This window comes from Phyllostomus hastatus, unplaced genomic scaffold, assembly GCF_019186645.2.
Source record: "Phyllostomus hastatus isolate PE091 unplaced genomic scaffold, TTU_PhHast_1.1 phas_contig_34, whole genome shotgun sequence".
NCBI classification, from domain to species: Eukaryota; Metazoa; Chordata; class Mammalia; order Chiroptera; family Phyllostomidae; genus Phyllostomus; species Phyllostomus hastatus.
Window position 1 is genome coordinate 66,857,383 of NW_025333857.1, and position 20,743 is coordinate 66,878,125.

General features: G+C 38.5%; 1 protein-coding gene and 1 pseudogene across 1 annotated transcript; both read right to left on the reverse strand.

Annotated features, from left to right (window-relative positions):
• Positions 1-485: 485 nt before the first annotated feature.
• LOC123819633 (N-acetyllactosaminide alpha-1,3-galactosyltransferase-like 1) lies at positions 486-9,958 on the reverse strand. Its single transcript, XM_045840015.1, has 4 exons — positions 9,834-9,958; positions 8,555-8,602; positions 1,572-1,709; positions 486-1,152 (listed from the first exon to the last, which is right to left on the reverse strand). The coding sequence occupies exons 1-4, from the start codon at positions 9,956-9,958 to the stop codon at positions 486-488; spliced, it is 978 nt and encodes a 325-aa protein (XP_045695971.1).
• Positions 9,265-9,359, reverse strand: LOC123820305 (annotated as a pseudogene).
• Positions 9,959-20,743: the final 10,785 nt, after the last annotated feature.

Genomic DNA, 20,743 nt, shown 5'->3' on the forward strand with positions numbered 1-20,743 from the left:
AGAATGTCTCTAGTTTACCTTAGTTCAATCAGATACTAGTTCAAATACAGATCGAGAATATTAATCCCAAGTAGTTATTTATCACAACACTGGAAAACAGAGTAAATATTTGATGAGTGAACTGATGAATATTTATCTTTACCCTTACATCTATCCCCTTGACATTTGTGGTTATCTGTCTATCTGTATTTTCTGAACTAGAGTCTGGATGTATTTCTTCACAAAACATTCATTTTGTCCCTCCAAAAATATTTCCACATTATTAAAAATACATAGATAATAACATTACTGTACATTAACATTTAATTGTCCATTTATCCAGCATAGGTAGAATTAGATACTTCAAAATTATGAAGAGAAAAACAACTTATTTTGAAAGATCACACATTTTTGTAAGTTTCCAAAACACTCAACAATTTAATGTTTTATCTTTAAGTACTCATTGTAATTCACTTATTAACCCATACATCTAATGATAATAACCATCAAATCCCTTTTGACTGCCATGCTATCTTAATATGTTTAATTTGTGGGGGAGTTCTAAAAGTTGGATCCCAATTGTATTCGGGTGATAACAACTTAGTGGGCTTATTGATAAAAAAATACTTGTTTAGGTGACATTCATATGTGCTGATAAGTTCATTTTCTATGTCAGCAGTTACTCCTTTTTGATATTCTACAGTGAAGGTCAAAACCTCATAGGGTGTACCACCAAAAATGGCACTGTGATAATAGAAATCTCCCTTTCCAAAAGGGATAAAAGCTGTTGATTTAGATCTTCTTTCGTAAGGGAAATTTTTGGCATTCCTAAAATACCACCATGCATGAAGTTGAGCTACAGATTTGCCCAGGGTTTCCACTCCAAATTCATGCTTGAAGATCTGGTTTACACTCATACTGAAGAGAAAGTCAACTTCATGCTGGATGTATTTTATGATGTACATGTTTAAATTCTTCATGCATATGACATTAAAGTCTTCCCACATCTTGTCTTTTAATACAGTCAGTGGTTTAAATGTCCGAAGGGGACCTAGCTCTATGGGAGGTAACCTGGAGAAGTCATCCATCAAGATGTAAAAGATAACATTGTGGCCAATCATAAAATGCTCATTAGCAGACTGGATGAACTGTTTCAGGTGCTGTCCTGTAAACCTGTGAAACATGAACAAAAACAAACAGGAAAAATTTATTTTGGTAAAAATCGTCAGGAGAACACATGCCATTTAAACATGCTGTCTAACGTATTCATCATTGTAGGTACGGGTAGAGAAGGTGGGTCTGTATCTTTATTGGTTAGTGGAAGAGAATTTGAGGGCCTGGGAAGAACCATAAAATTCATTGTGAGGAAAGAAAAAGAGAGCTAAATGAATATTAATGAAAAGATTCCCACATAATGTGAAAGACTTATCCACAGCAGGAGAAAATAACTATGGTAGACAAATAAATATACAGGCCAGCCAGAAATGATGATTAGGGTTAGTTATGAGTAGCTCTTTGGGTATAGAAAGTCCTTGAGTGCTTATCTACAATAAACTTTTACAAAATAAAGAAAGACTATTAGTAACACCTACTTTCCAGTAGCCCAAACAACCAAGCCTATGGTAATGTTCAGCCTTTTATAATACTTTTCCAGGACCTGTCTATTGTAAGTTTCTTCCCATATGACTGGAGCAAGCCAGTTAGTTGTTGTTATTACATCAGGACGTTTTCTGTGGAACAAACAAGAAACAAATTAAGCAGATGCCACTTAATTATGACAGCAGAAGCTGTTGTCCAAGTGAATATGCTAATGACTATAAAGTGCTTTTTATGTGCCGGCACAGTTATTGAGTGCTTTCCATCTAACCCTTGCAATATCCTATAATGTAAGTGCTATTATTATCCTATTTTTCGTATGAGGAAACAAGCACAGATTGGTTGACTAAATTGCTTAGTATCACACAGCTAATAAATGGCAGAGTCAGGAGTTAAGATCAGCTGGTTGGACTTCAGAATCTATGCTTTAGGCATGGCGCCACATTGCCTTTTGAGCCTGGGGATTTTTTCCTTTGAGCTCTGACTGCAGCTTACACTTAGGTAGCCCAGGGTTTGAACATTTCTCTGATCACTGGCTGACGCAGACAGCACTACTGCCTCCTTATGTCTCCTTCACCGCCCCCTTCTCCTTTTCCTTTTCCTCCCTCCAGGTTTCCTAGAAGCTCTAGAGAACTCTCTTCACGTTTCCCCTAATGCTTTAGGCTCATCAATGCAAACTGCAAGAAAACAAAATTAGTCCAAAAAGGGAGAATGACATTAGATTTGGTTCTGATAATAACAATATGACAGTAGAACTAGCAACATTAGTAGTAATAGTTTTGCTGGAGGCAGGGCATTGAACTAGTAAAACAAATTAAGAAAGAAATTTTGGAAGGAAATGCATGCAAAGTGAGAAGCCATTTTGCTGTTGGTGATTGCAGGTTTTCATTACAAATCCAGACCCAGATAAGTGGATTTTGCGATGCTTAATAGTATTGATATATTATTAATAATATATAGTAGTTCTCCTTTATTGTCAGGGCATGTATTCCAAGACCCCAGTGGATGCCTGGAATTGCAGGTAGTGCTGAGCCCTATATTAAGGGGGGCCCCTAAAACCCTGAATTTATTTATTTAAAAATTGTGTAGTTATAATTACATGTTAAAACTTCAGTCATGCCCTGAAGCTCATTAGCTCAGTGGATTGAGCTCGGGCCTGTGAACCAAAGTGTTGCCGGTTTAATTCACACTCAGGGCACACGCCTGGGTTGTGGGCCAGGGCCCATTACTAGAGGCAGGGGGTGCACTAGAGACAACCACACATTGATGTTTCTCTCCTTCTCTTTCTCCCTCCCTTCCCCTCTCTCTAGAAATAAATAAATAAAAATCATTTAAAAAAACCAAAAATGTACAGTCACCTTCCAACTACTCTCCATTTGATGGAATACACCTATTGAGATGTTTTTTCCAATGCTCAAAACAGTTTTGAACTCCTCAATTTCGATGTATTTAAAGTGTTTCCTCCCCTTTCTGTTTCACCTGTTCCACATTGGTAAAAGTGTTTCCCTTGGAGGACTTGTTTTTCATCCCAGAAAAGTAGCTCCGGGGCAGATCAGGTAAACAGGGAGGGTGGGGCACGGAGAGGGGGGCAAGCTGTTTTTGGTTAAAAACTGCTGAACACTCAGCGTGATGTGAGCAGGTGAGCTCATAAACTCAAACCACCCATGATGAAACGGGCAAACACATTGAAAGAGTCTCCAAAAAAATTCTCTGAGGCCGAATGCAGCCTCTCACAGCAGCACCAGGTGGCACACTGATACAGGTGGAGCACTCACTCAGCGGGGAAGCCTGCACTACAAGCGGCCCGGCCTCTAGAGGACGATTCCAGGTTTTTTGGGTCCTTCATTGTATTTGTCTCACAACTCGTAAACTCGGTCTTAAAACTGGCCAGATGTATCCTTGCCACAGTGATGATGCTTAGAAATCATGGACACTACAGATACAAATCAGTGTCTATTTGAGAAGATGAAAGGGTTTGAAGATTGTCCCTCTTTCCTCATTAGATCAGATTAAGGATTTGTTTCCAGAGTGAAAGAAAAAGTCTCTGAAAGCAGAAGGCAATTAAAAACCCATCTTTAAAGCTGGTTTGATAAATGGAAGAGGAAGAAATAGTCCACTGAGAGTCATTAGACTTCAACGCTGACCAGAAGGCATCCTCTGCAAAGGAGGCTCTCAGAAATCAGGTGGACAAGATGACCCACCCTGTGGATGCCTTGCCTAGCCCCCCTTGTTGGCTTAGTGTCTACGTACAAAGTGGCCACCCTAGCTGCTTGGTGTCTGATGGGGTTTGCACATGGGCCCAATGACATGGACATCCCCATACCAAGATGGAGCTATTAGCCAGTGCTGAGTGCATGATGTGCCAACAGCAGGAGCCAACTCTGAGCCTAAATATGTCACTGTTTCCCAGGGTGCCAGCCAAGTGATGGCTGCTTGATTCTATTAGACCCCATAAGGAAAGGGGCAGCATCTTTGCCTTGGAGGAATGTTTCATGTTCTGGGTGGGGATTTGCTTTCCCTGCGTTCAGATCTGCCAACTTTGTTGACTTGCAGAATATCTGATTTATTGCTATTAAATTTAATTTATTGCTATTGTTATTGCAAACATGACGTTGCATCCCTCAGGGTACACATTTCATGGTGAAAGTAGTGTGGCGATCGGCTCACTTCCATAAAGTTTTCTGGTCTGAATATGTGCATTGCTGTCCAGAGGCAGCTGGCCTGGTAAAGCTGGAATGGCTAGGAAGAGTCTCAGTTTCGGTGTTTGTTCAGAGATGATTCCCGAAACGTTGAGGAACTGTTCTGTAGTACACTGTTAATGCTTTGAATCAGTGAACAGTGTGAGGTGCTATTTCTTCCAAAACTAAAAGACACAGTCCACAAAGCAAGATGGATGTGGGGTGTTCCTACTCATGGTCATATCTAATAACTACCTTATAGAATGTTTACTTGCCATTGTTGTGACCTTGGGTTCAGTGGGTTTAGAGTTCTTAGTTCTCAATGGAAAAAGTCTTCCCTGCAGCAGGAAGTCCTCCTCCACTTCCTGTCTACCTGGCTTGATCACCATATTACCAGCCTAGTTTGTGCCCTTTTCTTGTTTCCTCTCTACTCATGTAATTCTATAGATAATATGTATACAATACACACACACACAAATACACAAATACACATATATAGCCAGGCTTTTTAAATGCTATTTATTTATTTATTTATTTTTAATTTATTTTATTTTTAGAGAGGGAAGGGAGGGAGAAAAAGAGAGAGAGAGAAACATCAATGTGTGGTTGCTGGGGGTCATGGCCTGCAACCCAGGCATGTACCCTGACTGGGAATCGAACCTGCGACACTTTGGTTCACAGCCCGAGCTCAATCCACTGAGCTACGCCAGCCAGGGCAAAATGGTATTTATTTTAAAGTAATGAGATAATGCACACACTTCTGCATCTTGCTTTTCTCAGCACAACTGTGTGGAAATCCTTCCAGATGATCTGTACTAGTTCTTACTCATTCTTTCTAAGGGCTGAATAATTTTGGACAGTTTGTTTAGCCAGTTCCTTATGAATGGGTATTCATTCTATTTCTGGGATTTTTTTTATCACTATGAGAAGTGATACAATAAACTTTCTTAATCTTGTATCCTTATGTATCATTGCTGTTGTTTTGCTGGATAATCCCAGGAGTGGGATTGCTGTCTGTGTATGCTCATTTTTGATAGGGGTTACCCAATTACTTTTTAAATGGCTGTAATACTTCACATTTCCAGGAGCATTTTCACTACACTGTCAGACTGTACCTCTTTGAAAATTCCAGTGTAATGTGTATAACAGCTCATTATTACTTTTTATTACATTTCTCTGATTTTCAGTGAATTTAAACATCTTTTCATATGCTTGTTGGTTATCTCAATTTGCTTTACTGTGAGTTTCATATTTTTCTATTGGATTGTTGATTTTTTCAGCAGTGTGTAGGAGTTTCTTGTGTTTAATTATATCTGTATTACAAACAATTTTTCTCAGGTGATTTTCTCATCTATTAAACTTTGGTTCTTCTAACAAAATAAAATAAAAGTTTCAAATTTTATGTAGATCACTGTAATAGCATAAGCAGTAAACTACAATTTAAAAAATAAATTTTATGTAGTGAAAGGTATCTTCTTAAGTAGCTACTATGTTTCCAGCATTTTAACTAAGGTTTCCTGCCCTGGCTGGTGTGGCTCAGTGGATTGAGCGTGGGCCTGTGAACCAAAGGGTTGCTGGTTTGATTCCCAGTCAGGACACATGCCTGGGTTATGGGCCAGGTGCCCAGTGGGGAGCATGTGAGAGACAACCACACATTGATGTTTCTCTCCCTCTCTCCCTCCTTTCCTCTCTGTCTAAAAATAAATAACTAAATAGTCTTAAAAAAGGATTTCCTTCTTACCTAGATTTTACATGTTTTCTTATTGACTTCATACTAAGATTTGTTATTGCCTTACTTTTTACATTTAAGCCTTTACTCTACCGGGAATTCACTTTTGTTGTGATGTAGGATGGGGGCTCCACATTTTTCCCACTTAGATCACTAGGAGTACCAATGTCACGTATGAAATAGTCCATTCTCCCCTCACTGATTTTATTAGCCATAAGTATTTATTTAAATAGAAAATATCAATTCCCTCCTCCCCACATGAAGTAAATGTGTAATGTGTTTCCTTCTGAACAATGAATTTTGGTCATAACTTCAGAATCTTCATGTAAGAGCTCTGTCAAGTGTCTAGGACTAGGATCAGACCTTTATCTTTGGGAATTCTCTTTGTAACTTCACTGATTTCTAAAAGGCCATCTTTGCTATACATCAATGTTCATACAGTACACTGTGCTCTAATTCTGGACTTACTATGCTTATAATCTGTTCCATGTTGATTTGATCACAGTGGTATTAGGCAAAATTCTCTTATTTTTCACACTTTCTTTGGCTGTTCTGAGATATTCTTTTATATTTACTTGAAAAAAACTTACAGATTTTTTCTAATTAATAAAAACAAAAAAAACGAACTTCTTCCCTGATATCTCAATATTGAAGAGGTTATTTTATTTTAAGCCAACATGATGCTTAATAATAAAGCACAGGCCTTCCAATTAAGAATGCCTTCTACAACATTCATTGTTATGAAAGTATATCATTTCCATTAGACCAAGGGTTTTATGTATTTATTTATTCCACAAATATTAAGCCTCTACTATGTCTAGGCTGTTTGTTAGGCACATTCTAGTGAGGAGAGGCAGATAATAAATGAACTAACCAGCAAATATATAGCATGTTGGGTGTTTTTGAGCACAATGGAGAAAAATAAACTGGATAGGGAAGAAAGGGAGTGTGGGGGCCATTTTATAAGGGGCAGTTGGAGTCTTGAGGGGAGTGAAGGAGTGAGCCACTTGGCTATTGAAGGATGAATGATCCATGCAGAAAGAACAGAAGGTGCCGAGGCCCTGAGGTGAGAGCATGCGTGGTGTATCCGAGGAACATCAAGGAAGCCATTGTGATTAGAGTGGGGTGGGGTCAGAGATGGATACGAGGTGGCTATTTTGTCCATAATTATTTCTCACATTTTAAACTCTTTGAACTCCTTGGAAAGCATCTTAGAACAGTAGAGGGTCTAAATATCCATAACAGCAAAAACCTAGAAACAGTGTAAGTGCCCATTAACAGGGCAATGGATGAACAAACTGTGGTATAATTCCACAGACAGTTATTATGCAGCCATCAGAATGAATGATTGTAATATGCAATATTTGGATGACTCTTAGCAATCTAATATTGAGGGAAAAAATAAGTCCCTGAAGATTACATACAGCATGATATGCTCTTTATAAAGTTACAAACAACTGAAATTTAAAAACAGACTTTCCCAAGAATATATATAGAGGATATATATTTAACAAAGAAAGCAAGGAGATGATAAATCAGGATTCTGAGTGGTGGTTGTTACAGGGCAGAGACACAGAGTGGGAGTCTTGGAAAGAACACAAAGCTGTTTGTATAATTTGAAGTTATTGAAGGTGGTAATGTTTGTTTCATTAAAAGTAAGTGAGCAAGAAAGCATACAAATCAATAATATGAGCAGATTTTGCATGGACTAATGAGATGAATCATGAAGCAAGGATTATTATTGATGTAATTCTGTGTATCTAAGATCTGTTTTAAAAATATAAATATGAAAAGAATTCACAGATGGTGAAATACATATAAAAATGCTGAAATTTAATAATTACAGAAATGAGATTGAATTGAGATATTTTAACTAACAGTTTTTTCATTAATAACATGTTTGATACTACATGTTTATAATAAAATATAAATATGTAAAGCAAATAAAATTTTACTAACATTCATCCCCTGCTGATTGGAAAATAAATGGTATAATCACCAAAGGGCATTTTAGCAGCCCTTTAATCAAAATTTTAAATGTTCATATCCTCTTAAATTAATGATAGGAATTTATCCCACAGATAAATTCACACAACTATGCACAAAAACATCTGAACAAAGATATTCATTAAAATATTACTTACAATAGCCACCAAATTGCACATAATACAATACCAATAGGGAGCTGGCTGAAATAATGACGCTCTGTAGCCATAAAATAGGAGACTGGATAGCTATTAAAAAGAAAGAGCTTCTCCCCTGGGTGTTAATGCCAAAATCAAGAGAAGTCATTAATGGCATTTGGAGGGCTGCTTATAAAGTGATTTTTTTTCTTCCCCTAATAAAACTGGGAATGTTAAACCAGATGATAGCTTTCTTATTATGGCCCTTAATTACCTGACTCTTTATAAATAAATCCTAGTTTGGTACACAAGAGCCTTAAAAGTAAGAACTCTAAGTCCTGAAAGCCTCTCAGGATAGCTACAATTTGATGATAGGGAAAAAAGTTTCCCCCATTCAAACTGGGGTATACTATTATTATTATGTTGTGAGCAGAATTTTTTGTTCTTACGTTGGATTAAACCAGTCGGAGAGCCGAGGTTCTTCTGGTTCACGATCCCTGGGCACAAACAGAAAGTCAAGTTAAGAGCACCCACTCATCCTGCAAGCACATATTACATCCCTCTAACGTGACAGGCACTCTTTGGTGCTGGTTGGGTAACTATGAACACTTAGGTCAGCTCCTGCCCTCAGGGAGCTAATAAACTGTAGGAAAGACAAGATTAAATAGATAATTATAGTAGAGAGTAATAAGGGCCAGTAGGGAGAAACAGATCTCCATGGGAGCATATGCAGGTAAATGGGGCATCTAACCTAAATTCGGGGTCAGAGGAAACCAACTGGAAGAGAAGTATGTGAACTGGGTGAAGAGGTCATGACCAAAGGCAGGAGGGAAGTGACAGTGTGGTTTGGGTTGGGAGGGAACATATTTTTAAAATTAACAGAACAGGAAAAATTATGTATTTTCAGAGAAAATACAGATTTAATTCATTTCTCAAACATCATAGCTTACTATGTGATAGATACTCTGTTACGTGTTGGAATGAAGAGGCTGAAGTAGGAGCCCAAATGCTCACCTTCGATTTTTATTAGCGAAGAAGGAGCCACCCAAGGTTTTGTTGTAAACTTTTAAATTAATTATGTAATTAACAAGATTAGGAGGGAAATTCCCTTTTATCAACCAGGGACATTTTTTTTCTTTTTCCTTCCCCCCCGCCCCCACACTGTACAACCCCCTTCAGTGCTCACAGCCCACAGATAAGGAGGCTGGGCAATGGTTCAAGGTTGCCGTTTACTCTGGCATGGGCACACTATGCATTTTGTACAATAAGAATAACTTTAAGCAACTTCTGCTTCCAGAAAGATGGGATAGTCCTGATTTTCCTTATTCCTGTCACTAAGTATGGCTGAAACTCCTGGGCGTTGTACAGAAAGACTCTGAGAGGCGGAGAGAAGGCGGATCAGGTCGACTCCTTGGGTCTCAAAAATGGACACGGCAGTGACCCCCCTGGATTTTCTGCCACATATATCCCAGACCGGGTGTTAGAGAAGCCAGCAGCCCAGGGATGCCAATAAGCAGACACAAAAAGAGCCCCAAGAAAAGCATGCTTTTCACAGCTAGAGGACCAGGAAAAGGGCAACCTCGCAAGGCAGAAAAGTTGTAAACACTACTTGCCGTAGTCCAGCCCAATACCACAGAACAGCGGTGGCCCCACGCCCATCCCTCTAGAAACAGCCACGTGGAGAGCTCAGCTTTCCATCCTCTACAGACTGTGATGAGGTTGCCTCACCTCCTCACTGGTGTGGAGTTAGAGGAGGCTAGCGGCGGTGAGAACTTCCACCACTGCTCAGCACTCGTGGCCGTCCTCCTGCGGTCCGTGTCAGTGGAGACCACGTGGGGAGCCTGGACTCCCATCCCTGCTGTTGTAACAAGGAGCCCTCCCCACCAGGTTTCAGAGGAGGCAGAGGTGAGCACCCGAAGTTTGACCCTTCAACTGATCGGATTGAATAGGTACCACCCATGTCCCAGCTTGAGCGGTATAAGAGGATGCCTGTTAAAACAGACTTAAATAAGATGCAGTTTCCTAATGCCCAAAATGTTCAAGTTTCAATTAAAAAAATCACTCATGTTACCAAGTATTAGGAAGGTCTCACACCAAGAATCAAGAAGATCTCTGAAGGAGAAAGGACAGTCTGCAGATGTCATGGTCACACTGATGTTAGAATTACCTGAGAAGGGTTTTAAAGCAGCCATTGTAAAACCGCTTCAACGAGCAATTACCAACACTCGAAACAAATGAAAAAATAGAAAGTGACAGCAAAGAAATAGAAAGTCTAATCAGAGGTATAGATGATATAAAGAAGAACCAAAAATAAATTTTAGAACTTAAAAATACAACAGTGAAAATAAAAACTCAGTGAGAAAGCTTAACAGCACAATGGAGAGGAAGGAGGGAAAAAGCCAGTGAACTTAGAGATAGAATAATAGAAATCACTCCATCTGAACAACAGAGAGAAAAGGAAGGAAGAAATGAACAGAGCCTCAGGAAAATGTGGGCCTGTAACAAAAGATTTAACATTCATGCGCTTATACTACCAGAAGGAGAAAAAAAGAATGGGGCTGAAAAAGTGTTTTAAAAAATGGCAGAACATTCCCAAAAATTTGATGAAAGACATAAACATACAGATTCAAGGAACTGAGTGAACCCCAAACAAGATAAACCTAAAGAAATTCAGGATAAAGCATGCGATAGTCAAATTTCTGAGAGCTAAAGGTGAAAAAAATCTTGAAAGCAGTCAGAGAAAAATGATTGATTCACCTGTAGGGAAAAATAATTGATGGAAAGTGGGTTTCTCATCAGAAATCATGGACCCAAAAGGGAGTGGAACAATATTTTCCAGGTGCTATAACCAAAGAACTGTCAACCAAAATGCCCCTCAGCAGGTGAATGGTTCAACAAGTGTTGGTACATCCCTTCATGGAGTGTTACACAGCAATAAAAAGAAACAACCTACTGATATACACGACAGCATGGCTGGATCTCAAGGGCATTATACTGAATGAAAAAAGCTTATCTCAATAGGTTATATACTGTATTGGCTTGGCCCAAAACTCCAAGACACCTTTTTCATTTTCACCAATAACTTTATTGATTTGGATATTTAGAGCATGTCGCCTATCTCCTGCTATTGGCTTCTAGTGGTAGAGACCAGGGGTGCTGCTAAACATCTCCCAATGCATGAGACAGCCCCACAGCAAAGCATCATTTGGCCAAAATGTCAATTGTACCAAGAAACCTCGCAAATCACTTCTGATGTGGTCAGTCAGTCACAGCACCTTCTCCATACACTGCACAAATTTTTTGTGTGTTGCATTTTTATCTTTCTTGAAATAGTAAAGCATAATATGCCAAAATATTGCGTATTTTCTTCTATTTTCAATATTAAAACGGCTGCACAAAAATTAAAGAAACTGCACAAGTTTCTTTAATGCACGCTGATGTGACAGCTGTCACAATACAATCTAACAAAATTGTTCGAATGAAGTTAACAACCAAGCCTTACTAGAGCCATCCTACAGAAAAAACTAAACGAACTTTTTGGCCGACCCAATATGATTCCATTTGTAAACTCTGTCAAAGTGCCAAAATTATAGAGATAAAATCAGATTAGTGATACTAGGGAGGGCGAGGGGAAAGGGTTGGTGTGAGTATAAATGGTAGCTCAGAGGAGGTCTTTGTGCTGAAGGAGTAGTTTGTATCTTGATTGCTGCGGTGGTTACAAGAATCTACACATGTGATAAAATGTTATATAACTTTGCACATACATCGTTTCAACATAACAATTTCCTGTTGTGGTATTGTACAATAATTATGTAATATGCAACATTGGGGAGAATTGGGTGAAAGGTATATGTGACTTTGTACTATCTTTGCAACTTCCTGAGAATCTATATTTCAAATCAGATATTTTTAAAAACCTTCCAAAGTGCATCCCTTTTTGACATTTCAGAGTTTTTTTTAGCCAAAGATATTTCACCATAGGATTTCCTAGGCCTTGCATTCATTCAGAATCAAAATCATCCACAGGGCAGAGGGGGACTAAGGGGAGCAAAAATAGGTCAACTGTAATAGCATAAAAAATAAAATATACTTTAAAACAAACAAACAAAAAAACACAATGGAAATCATCCATGCCAAACTTCATTAAAGCTATACAGGGACAAATGAAAAATTTTTTCAAAGTTCATTTTTTGGATGGTTGATTTCATAATTTCTGGAGTCCTACATGATGGTCAATAGTAGAAAACATGGTTGACTAATGAGGGCTATCAATCTGAAAAAAATATCATATCATCCTGGACAGAGATTTAAACTATAGCAAATGTCAAAAACTTGTTTGGTATAAGCAAGCGAATGTGTCAAGTGAGCCAGATTTGGAGATGCACACATAATACACACACACACACACACACACACACACACACACGTGTGTGTGTGTGTGTGTGTAGTAGAGTGTTTCTGAACTGATACCCAAGAAATGTGTCTGCGGCTGCCTCTGGAGAGTTCAGCCCGGTTTCCTGTCCTTTCTGATTACCATCCCATTAGAACCCACTTGACTCTGGCCAGTTTGCCCTCAATGCAGTTTGTAAAATATTTATGAAACCAAGATTCTTACCAGCAGAGACTTATCTTCTGTAGCTGCTTCTTTATTCTTTATCAAAATGAAAAAAAATGCATTTAGTGTGAAATTTGGACAAATCCTCATTGTAGTTAGAAATACAGAAAATCTAGAATTGAGATTTCTTCATTTACTCACTTGTTAGCCAGATAGTTACTAAACTCCTACTCTATGCCAGCCATAATGCTCCAGTTCTGTAACCCATGGCACCCAGTTCTGACATGACACTGGCCTTTTTTCTATTAAGGCACGACACCCCAGAGGACAAATAACATATAGAACATGATATCAAAGCACAGGGTTAATTTTAAAAGTCATTAGCTCCCACAATATTGCTAATTTTCAAATAGCTTTCAGTGACAGTGCATTGTTTATTTTTTTAAAAAAGACTATGAGGAGGAAGGCATGGTTGAGATAAGAATTTGAAGTTATTTAGGTAAGAAATTTTAGAAGGCTAGCAAATTTGTCCCCCAGTACGGCTGCGTTTCTGCAGCAGGTTACTTTGGGTCTTGTTCCGATTGGATGGAACTCTGATGTAGCCTAAAGTACATCTGAAATAGCCCCCCAATGCTCTCTGTCCTATTATCTTGCCTTATTTCTTTCTTCATAGCATGATTATATAAAATGCAATGCTCCTGACATTATAGTATATATATTTCTTGGCTTATTGTCCATCTTCTCCAACCAGAATATAAAGTTTCCTAAGAGAAGTCACTTTGTATGGGTTATTACTGTTTTCCCAGCACCTAGAATAGGAGCTGATACCTAGAAAGTGTTTGAGAAAAATTTGTTGAATGTTGAAAAATGAAAGAATTAGTATATTTATTATTTCATTTGTTCCCCAAAGAGGAGATAATTTTTTAGATTAATTAAGGGAATGTTTATTAATACTTTTTGGATGAAACTCAGTATTTTAGATCAACTCTGCCAATCACTAAAAACAATGACTCATTAATTTTTTATATTTACCGGAAATGATGCTTAATCAGTGTCAGTGATACAGCAAATGAAATCAATAACAGTATTTTTCTTTTGGAATTCATTCTCTGCTAGAAACAAAGAGGAGAAAAGAGGGGGTTTTTAGAAAGTAAAAGACAACTTCCTTGCCATCTTCTAATAACAAATTAATTTATGGAAATTTGGTCACCAACCCAAGTGTCTTATTCTGGGATGCTCAGCCTTAGAAAGAAGGCAGACTTGAGTTAGGTTAACCACCTGTCTTCTTTGAAGTGCCTATCAAAATCTCCCTTAGGATGCCATCCGATCCTTTTAGATTAGGTGCAAAGTGTCAGTGACATTCATTTTGTGTTCCTTTATCAAAGTCTGCCATGATAGATTTTATAAAGGAAATTTTTTTTAAAAGTTCTACTTCATTTGTGCTTCTGTAAAAATAACAAGAGGTACTTACGAAGACATCCTTATGCACTGGGATGTATTCTTTCCCAAAGTTACTGTTTATATATCTTTCCCCCACAAAGATATTAAAAATAACAATGTATTCAACGACTATAAGAGTAGTTACCTAAAACTATATGAGCTGTCTTAAAGGTATATCCTTGTAAACAGTGATTGAAAGTCTAAATTAAAGGCATTAAGCTCTAAATGGAGTGTTTTGTTCCAGCCCATGCACCTTGTGCTGAAGGTATCAGGATTTGTGTTTGCAAGTGTAAGCTGGTGTTTAGTAGGCATCATCCAAGAACAGGTCCTGCTTTTGGGTTATGCATTGGAGTAAACTGAGGTCTCTGATACCTGCTTTTTGAACACTTATAATTAATAAGCAAGGTGTTTTAGATCTGTACCTTCCAATATGGTGGCCACTAGCAATAAATGACTAGTGAATACTCGAAATGTTGCTAGTTCAAACAGTGGAGTTTGAAGACTTGGCATGGAAAAAAAAAGTAACATACCTTATTAATATTGTTTATATTTACTATATCTTGGAATAAAATTTTTGATATAGTGGGTTAAATGAAATACATTACTAAAATGAATGTCATCTGTCCCAGATGAGAAAGAAGTTAAAGGAGTTAAATACCACCAAACCAGTATTACCACCAAACCAGACATTACCAGAAATGTCTTTTTAAAGCCCTGGCTTTGTGGCTCAGTGGATTGAGCACCAGCCTGCAAACCACAGGGTTGTCAGTTCGATTACCAGTCAGGGCTCCCCAGTGTGGGGTGTGCAAGAGGCAACCACACATTGATATTTCTCTTCCTCTCTTTCTCCCTCCTTTGTCCTCTGTCTAAAAATAAATAAATAAAATCACAAAAAAGTAAAAAGACATTTCTTTAAGAAGAGGAAGAGCCCTGGCATGTGTGGCTCAGTTGGTTGGAGCATCATCCTGTAACCAAAAGGTTGTGGGTTTGATGCCCCATCAGGGCACATGCCCAGGTTGCAGGTTCCATCCCCAGTCTGGGTGTGTACCATCCCGAATCAGGGCGCATAAGGGTGGCAATCGATCGATGTATCTCTCTTGCATCCATGCTTCTCTCTCTCCCTCCCTCTCTAAAAAGCTATGCAAAAATGTGCTTGGGTGAAGATTTAAAAAAAGAAGAAAAAAGATAAAAAATACCAATAATAAAATTGCAGTAACTCCACACCTATCAATAATTGTTTTAAATGTAAATGGATTAAATGCTCCAAGACCCACTTCAGATTGAAAGACACACAGTCTGAAAGTAAAGGGATGGAAAAAGATATTTCATGCAAATGGAAATGAAAAAAGGGCTGAGTTGCTTTCATATATTGGCTATTGTAAATAACGAACGTTTTGATAGTTGCCATATGGGGGGGTGTGGGGATGGGTGAAAAAGGTGAAGGGTTAAGAAGCACAAATTGGTAGTTACAGAATAGTCATGGGGGTTTAAAGGATAGCACAGGGAATATAGTCAATAATATTGTCATAACTATGGTGTCAGATGGGTACTAGATTTATTGGGGTGATCATAAGGTATAAATGTCTAATCACTGGGTTGTACAACAGAAACTAAAGTAACATTGTACATCAACTGTAACTGAGAAAATAAAAAATACTAAAAATAAAAAAAAAGAGAAAAAAGGTCGGGGTAGTAATACTTATATCAGACAAAACAGACTTTAAAACAAAGACTATAACCGGAAATAAGGAAGAGTATTTCATGTGCAATATTCATGTGCGATATCGCTCCAAGATACGGAGCAACCCAAGTGCCCTTCGATAGACCCAATGGACGGGAAGATGTGGTACATGTGTACAGCGGATACCACTCAGCCATTGGCAGCAACACAGGTGAACCTTGGGAGTATCATGCTATCGGGAGTAAGTCAGACGGAGAAAACAAATACCATATGATTATATTTACATGTGGAATCTAAGAAATAATAATCAGAAGAAACCCATAGATACGGAGAACAAACTGATAGTTGCCAGATATGAGGGGAGTTGGGCTGGGTGGAAAAGGTGAACAGACCAGGAAGTACAAATTGTCAGTTACAAAATAATCCCGGGGACGTAAAGCATTGGGAATATAGTCAATAATGTTATAGTAAATATGTACGGGGCCAGGCGGGTGCTAAACTCATTGGGGAGAGAACTTCAAAAGTTTTGTAAATGTCTAACCACTACACTGTACATGAGAAACTAAATGATGTTGAATGTCAACTGTCACTGAAAATTTTAAAAAGAATTTTAAAAATAAGCACATTTTAAGCTGAAATAAAACTGTGTAATTTGAAATTCAAAAAATATAAAGGTCAGCTGTTTCTTTTTATACTTTGGCGACGGGGTTACTGGAATATTTAAAGTTACAAATGTGACTTGTGCTGTGTTCCTTTAGACAGCTCTCCTCTAGATAACGCCAGACCGGGAAGGCTTCAACTGGGCGTGATTTTAGCATCCAGCAATGTGAAATGACCAACTTTTAAATTCAAAAAAACATTAGAAATCCCTGTGAATGAGGCAAGATTCCATTTAACCAGACTGCTTCTGACAATATGTCCTCAATGACATTATTCTTAAAGGCCAGAAATATGTTTAAGTGTCACCTACCTTGTACCGTACACTTTGAAGGCCAAGGTTTGAGGACGAGCCCTCCTATGATTTCACCAGGTCATCTGGACTTTTGTACAGTCTCTTCCTAAGAGCCTTACCTTTAGTTTTTGTCTTAGGATGTTTTCTGAGCATTAAATTTTCAGGTTTTTAGGAAAAAATATAAAAAGGTATTATCTAATACTCTCCTTGTGTTCGGATCTTCTGCTAATGGTGATGTCATCAGACTCTTGTGATGAAAGCATTAGAAAGTCATAATGATACATTTGGTAGCAAGTTCTTCTCATTGTTACCAGATCGTAGAACTTTGTCTCATTTGAAAAAGTAAAGGATTTTAAATATTTTGCTTTTAGGGTTTTGTTGTAGTTTTTGTACTGCCTTACCTGTCTCAATGACTGGTTTTTACTTACGGAAGTATATTGTGAATGGTGTGCTGGTGTGTGTGTGTGTGTGTGTGTGTGTGTGTGTGTGTGTGTTGTGTGTATGGATGACACAAAAGTGAAACTTTTTTTATTCTTCATCCTCTGTTAGGTGTTGTCCAATTACCCAAGGTAAAGCTAATCCCTTCTTATGTTTTCTTAGGGTTTTTTAAAATTAATTAATTATGTATTTATTTTTAAAGAGAGGAAGAGAAGCATCGGTGTATGGTTGCCTCTCATGTGGCTCTCATGGGGAACCTGGCCCACAACCCAGGCATGTGCCCTGATGGGGAATCAAAGTGACGACCCCTTGGTTCACAGCCTGAGCTCAATCCACTGAGCTACACCAGCTAGGGCAGAATGTTTTTAAAAGACTTATTTCCTGATTGTAGAAGTAACACATCTCCATGTTATTAAATTTGTCGTGTGCATAAAAGCTCAAAGAAGAAAATGATACTCAAATATAATCACACTGTCCTGAGAGAACCACCCTTCATTTGAGATATAGCATGCACCTTTGTTTTGCCCTTCTTCCTTAAAAATAAATTTGTTTTTTATATTGAAAAAAGAGATACTCAGAGTAAAAAAGTTCTAACAGAGAAAAAGTTTACATTAATGCACCTGACTCTTCCCATACCCCCATCTCCAGGGGCAGCTACTGTTAGCAGTTTGCTGGGTTTTATTTATATTTTATGTATACAGTGTATGTGTATTCCGCCTTCTTCGCACAAATGGCAGCCTACTAAAACCACTCTTTGGTACTTTGAATTTCTTACTCATCAGTAAATATTTTGAAGATCATTGCATTACATCTCATACATTTAACATTCTAGTGAATTGTATTTTATGACATGACCATATCATAATTTGAACGGCTTTCTATAGTCAGAAATTTTGGTTGATTATTGTCTTTGATGTTGTAAGAAATGCCACAGTAGAAATACTTGACTATGCTCTATCAGCACATGTTGAACTATATTGTAGGATAAATTCCTAGAAATGGAATTGCTGGATCAAAGGTTATACCCATTTAAACCTTAAGTGAATGTTGCCAAATTGTTTTTCATAGTGGTTGTTCCAGTTTAACTCATACAATCAGTGGATGAAAGTGCCCATTTCCTCACACCCTTATCAATATAGTGCATTGTTAAAATTTTGGTGTTTGACATCTGAAAGGTGTGTATCGTATCTCAGTGTAGTTTTAACTTGCATTTATTTTATTATGACTGATGTTGAACATCCTTTGCATGTTTAAGAGTCATTGCAGCGCTGGCTGGTGTGGCTCAGTGGACTGAGTGCTGGCCTGCAAACCAAAGGGACCCCGGTTCGATTCCCAGTTGGGGCACATGCCTAGGTTGTGGGCCAGGTCTCCAGTGTGGGGGACACATGAGAGGCAACCACACATTGATGTTTCTCTTCCTCTCTTTCTCTCTTCTCTCTCTCTAAAAATAAATGAAATCTTTAAAAAAATAAAATGAGCAGAATTAAAAAGAAGGAATTTGGCAGTTAATCACAATTTCAGCACACACCATACAATCTGGCAATTCCACTTCTAGATATTTACACAAGATAAGGAAAACGTTAAAAAAATCTGCTTATGGATTTTCATAGCAGTTTTCTTGGCAGTGGCCAAAAGGTGGAAATGACCCAAATGTTTGTCAACAGGTGACTGGATGAACAAACTGTGGGGTAGTGCTCAGAGATAAAAAGAACAAAGTGTTGATACGTGCAAGAACACAGATGGACCTCAAAGTAATCATATTGTGAAAGAAGCCAGGCCCCCCCCCCATAAAAGAGCAAATACTGTATATTTTTATTTATATAAAATCTTAAATATGCCCGTTTTTATGTTTTGGCTACATCAGTCCTAAATTCAAGGAGCACCAGTATCATCTGTCCAGTATGGAAGCTGAAACAGGCAGGAATTCCCTCTCCTTACCCCTTGTAGCTAAAACACGGGCACATGTTCTAAACTATCTGGCATGTTTATTGGATTCTTCTCCCTGGTTCTCTGAACCTTAAGGGAGGTCCATTATTGAGATTATTTGTAATACAGTCAAGAACTAACATTGTGGCAGATGTTTCCAGCTACAGCAATAGGACTACAGCAAGCACGCAATCATAAACATAATTACTGTAAGTATGCATTGTCACATAAAGCATATATCTTTATATGTAAACCGATGAGTTGTCCTTTTCCTTCCCCTACCTATTTGAATGAGGAGTGTTCTTTTCCTTTTCCATGTAGATGGGTGCTCAGCACACTGAAGAGCCAATAGTCCTGAGGGAGAGGACCCCCTGTCATCTGGCGTTCCTGGACGTGGTGAGGGAAACTGCTTTGTGTGTCACTTTTGGGGAATAAAGTGATTCTTTGTTGGTACAAAAGTTAGCTGAATTCTGCAAGGTGGAAACATGTTTTATGAGAGTTGGGCGTGAGTAGAAGGGCGAGAATGGGAACTTCATGGCAAGATGGGTGGACTGGTAGCCATTCGTTTGCTGTGCTCTCAGATGGCTCTCCATCTCTCCCCACCCTCCGCTCGGTGTGGCGGAGACCACATTTCCCAGACTCCCTTGCATCAGACAGTGAACGTCACTGGCAGAAGAGAGCAAAATAGAAGAAGAAAAGCCTCCCTCTCCCAATCGCTCTCTCTTTCTACTACTCACTTGAATGGCATCTTTAGCAGTGACTAGAATTTCTCTCCCTGTTGTCCCAGCTCATGTCAGGCAACTCATGCCGCGTTTTAGCCCTTTTTGGACACCTTACAGTGTGTCCTCCAGCCCTAGAAGGGTCATTGCCTTCATTTAAAAGAAACAGTTATGAGTTACCTCACTCTCCCTTGCGTGCTCCTCAGCTCTCTGATCATCTATATGTCCAGTTCGCTATCTCAAATTTCCACTGTTGGGAATACCGACAATAGCAGTTCCTGTTTTCCTGCCTGGACCCTGGCTACCAGTAAATGTGTGCGTGTGCATTTGTGTGATAAGTCAGTTTGTATAAAATATTATATAAGCATACAGCACATGTGCATATGTGTGTGTGTTCATGCGGCGGGTATATAAGTGCATATAAAAGGAATTTTGAGGGGCAGGGTTTCAAAGAGAGAGTAAAGGGATGCTTTCAATTTTCCTTCCATATTATTTTTATTTTATTCGTATTAGCTTTTACAATAAACAACTTTGTCATTTTAAAACACATCGCTCTTTTTGAGCAACTCGAAGTTTCCTACCTGTCTGCCCATCTGGTGGCAGCTTTGATGTCCTCCAAGTTTTAACACGGCTTCTTAGGACAGTCACAGGGACTTTCCCTTATCCGCACCTCCAGACAATCCATAGCCTCAGGTAATGTGAGAAACGTTTATCTACTTGGATCAGTGAAAGTAGTTCAGGTTTCACTTTCTTGTGACAGGTTCGATTTTGTTCAGTGTGACCCCACCAATAGCAGATTGTCAACATTCACAGGGGATATAAAATCACTGCGTGATTTTATCAAATCTGATGTGAGTGCATGCATTCCGCACCTGCTACATCGCACGCCAGACGATTCAGATGAATGTGAGGAGGAGTATGAGTGTG